The 2,945-nt window shown below is 35.5% G+C and overlaps 1 protein-coding gene across 1 annotated transcript; it reads left to right on the forward strand.

Annotated features, from left to right (window-relative positions):
• Positions 1 to 944: 944 nt before the first annotated feature.
• LOC142544154 (uncharacterized) lies at positions 945 to 2,250 on the forward strand. The gene is made up of 2 exons (XM_075651223.1): positions 945 to 1,269; positions 1,433 to 2,250. Exons 1-2 carry the CDS (start codon positions 945 to 947, stop codon positions 2,248 to 2,250), a joined length of 1,143 nt encoding a protein of 380 aa, XP_075507338.1.
• The last annotated feature ends 695 nt before the right edge of the window (positions 2,251 to 2,945 follow it).

The raw sequence follows: 2,945 nt of genomic DNA on the forward strand, positions 1-2,945 counted from the left end.
GAAGAAGAAAAAAGAAGTGGGGCACCATTTCATGTTTTCGTCACTTTAAATAGAAATGCCCCTCTTTCAAACAGCGTGTATTCCCTTTTCAATTCATCTACCGAAAATATTTGTTCCTCGTAATTACGTGTTTTCTCGCATTCTTCCGATTCATATGCGCAAAATCCATTTTTTCTACTTCGACATTGTATTAATATTATTTGTTGATTTCGTCATCCTTTTCATTTGAAGATATATGAAGATATAATGTTTAATTTCGTTGATAATTTTATAATTATATATTAAGAAGTAATATTTTTTTTGTGTAATATTTTTGATAATACATGTCAGAGACGGATGTATTCTAGGACTGTACTGGGCTGTAGCCCAGCCCACTTTTTTAATAATTTAGCGACGGTTTTTCAAAAACCGTCGCTAATATTTGCGACGGTTTTAGTAAAACCGCCGCCGATGTGGATCGGTGACGGTTTTAATTACACCGTCGCTACTAGTGACGGTTTATTCAAACATTCGCTAATAACAGTCGCTATTAGCGACTGTTTTTTGAAAAACCGTTGCTAATAGCGACGGTTGTTTCAAAAACCGTCGTACATCAATGTCTTAGTACAATCAAGTCCCGTCCATTTACAAGGATGAGACCAAATTCATCCCATATCCTCTGATCCGCCCCACCTCATTTCTACAAAATTTCTCTCCCAAGTCCCAAGCCCTTTAGCGACAGAATAGAATTGCGGACTCCCGAAGAAATCGAATTGCTCATCGGCAAGGCAACAATTCAGGTAAGAATCGGCTATGCATTTTTTATTTTGTTTTTTATAGCTTCTCTGTGTGTGATTTGTGGTTTCTTGATTGTTTGTTATTGAGTTGTTGATTGACTATTACTTGTTTATTTGTTTAATAATTATTTTATTCTTGTTTAGGATTATAAATTGAACTATTTCAAAATGCAATATCAATCTGCTGCAAAGAAAGGAAAAACATTGATATCCTCTTTCTTTAAGAAGAGAGATCGTCAAGCTAGTGAAGATACTTCAATTCCTACGGTCCTTACAATGCAACATCAATCCAGTGAAAGTCTTCTATTTCCCAATATCCAAATTCCTTCATGTTCCTCTCCTAGAGACGATCATCAGTCTTCGTCTACTTTTATTGAACGAGATCCGGGAAAAAGAAAACAGATATGTGAATATCATGTTAATATACGAGATGAGATAAGACGTTCATATCTAAATATGGGGCCTTATCAACCAGATATGTTGGAGTATCCAGGTACAAAATTTCGGAGCCAGAATCGTCGTTTTCAGAAAAAAATGGTTTCAGAAATTTTATTGGTTGGAGTATTCGCCTTCAACAAATAAGGCATATTGTTTCTATTGTTTTCTTTTCCTGAATGATGTTAATTCATTTAATATCTCGGCATTGGTCAATGAAGGATTTGACAATTGGAAAAGGGTAGACCAAGGAAAAACATGTGCTTTTCTTGCCCATATTAGTTCTGCAGCTTCTTCACCTCATACTATGTGTGAGAGAAGGGCTGAAAATTTGATGAGGCCCTCACAACATATTGATAAAGTGATGCATACACAATCTAAAGAGGAAAAAGAGAAAAATCGTCTGCGTTTGAGCACCTCAATTGTAGATGTTCGTTGGCTAGCACTTCAAGGTTGTGCTTTTAGAGGTAACGATGAATCTCTATCTTCATCTAATCGTGGAAATTTTCTTGAATTGGTGAAGGCTTTTGCAAAAATGAATATAGAAATTGATGAAGTTGTGCTTGAGAATGCTCCAAAAAATGCCCAATATATCGCTCCAGAAATTCAGAAAGAGATTTTACATATTATGGCCAATAGAGTACGACAGATGGTTCGTGAAGAAGTTGGAGATAAATACTTCTGTATTCTTGTTGATGAAGCCCGAGATATATCTAAACGAGAGCAAATGGCCATTATATTGAGGTTTGTGAACAATCATGGGATTTTGACAGAAAGATTTTTTGCCATCAAAAGTGTTAGTGACACTACCTCAATGAATTTGAAAAATGAGATATCAAATGTTCTTGTTCATCATGATCTCCATGTTAAGAAAATCAGAGGCCAAGGATATGATGGTGCTAGCAATATGCGTGGAGCGTGGAATGGACTTCAAGCATTATTTCTCAAAGATTGTCCCTATGCATACTATGTCCACTGTTTTGCTCATCGTTTACAACTGACATTGGTTTCTGCAGCTAAGGATGTTAGTGTTATTTGAGAATTCTTTTCTCATTTGGACAATATTGTTAATATTGTCACTTCTTCTACTAAGCACATTGCTGAATTACATACTGCACAAAGAAATGAAATTGAGTATATGTTGTCAATTGGAGAACGTGATTCTGGAAGTGGTGCAAACCAGATTGATAATTTGCAACGATCAGGAGCTACTCGTTGGAGTTCTCACTATGATTCGGTAAAAAGCTTGATAGGTATGTACACTGCAACTTGCAAAGTTTTTGAAGTTCTCAGTGATTATTCTCCAAATGAAAGAGTTAAGGCTGAAGTTCGGGGGATTTACAGAAACATGGCAAACTTTGAATTTGTGTTTATTTTGCACTTAATGCATAAAATTATGAGAACAACAGATACTCTTTGTCAAATTCTTCAAAGAAAATCTCAAGACATTTTGACTGCTATCACGTTTGTCACTACTACCAAAACTTGCCTTCAAGAATTTAGAGAATGTGGGTGGAATGAATTTCTTCAGGAAGTTAAAGTTTTTTGCTCAAGAAATGAAATTGATGTACCAGACCTTATTTGTCTATATAAGATTGGACGTTCCTGTCGGCAAACTACAATAGAACATCATTACCACTTTGATGTTTTTAATGCAGCAATAGATTTCATTTTGATGGAGTTAAATACTCGGTTCAATGAGTCATCGGTGGAACTTCTTTCTCTTAGTACAAC

Source organism: Primulina tabacum, chromosome 5 (genome assembly GCF_025594145.1).
Source record: "Primulina tabacum isolate GXHZ01 chromosome 5, ASM2559414v2, whole genome shotgun sequence".
Taxonomy (NCBI): domain Eukaryota; kingdom Viridiplantae; phylum Streptophyta; class Magnoliopsida; order Lamiales; family Gesneriaceae; genus Primulina; species Primulina tabacum.

What these genes read in the sequence shown, in the direction of transcription:
- LOC142544154 (XM_075651223.1), top strand. Translation starts at nt 945, where the DNA reads ATGCAATATCAATCTGCTGCAAAGAAAGGAAAAACATTGATATCCTCT. An exon ending in AGATATGTTGGAGTATCCAG is followed by an intron (nt 1,270 to 1,432) that starts GTACAAAATTTC and finishes TGGTCAATGAAG; the next exon opens with GATTTGACAATTGGAAAAGG.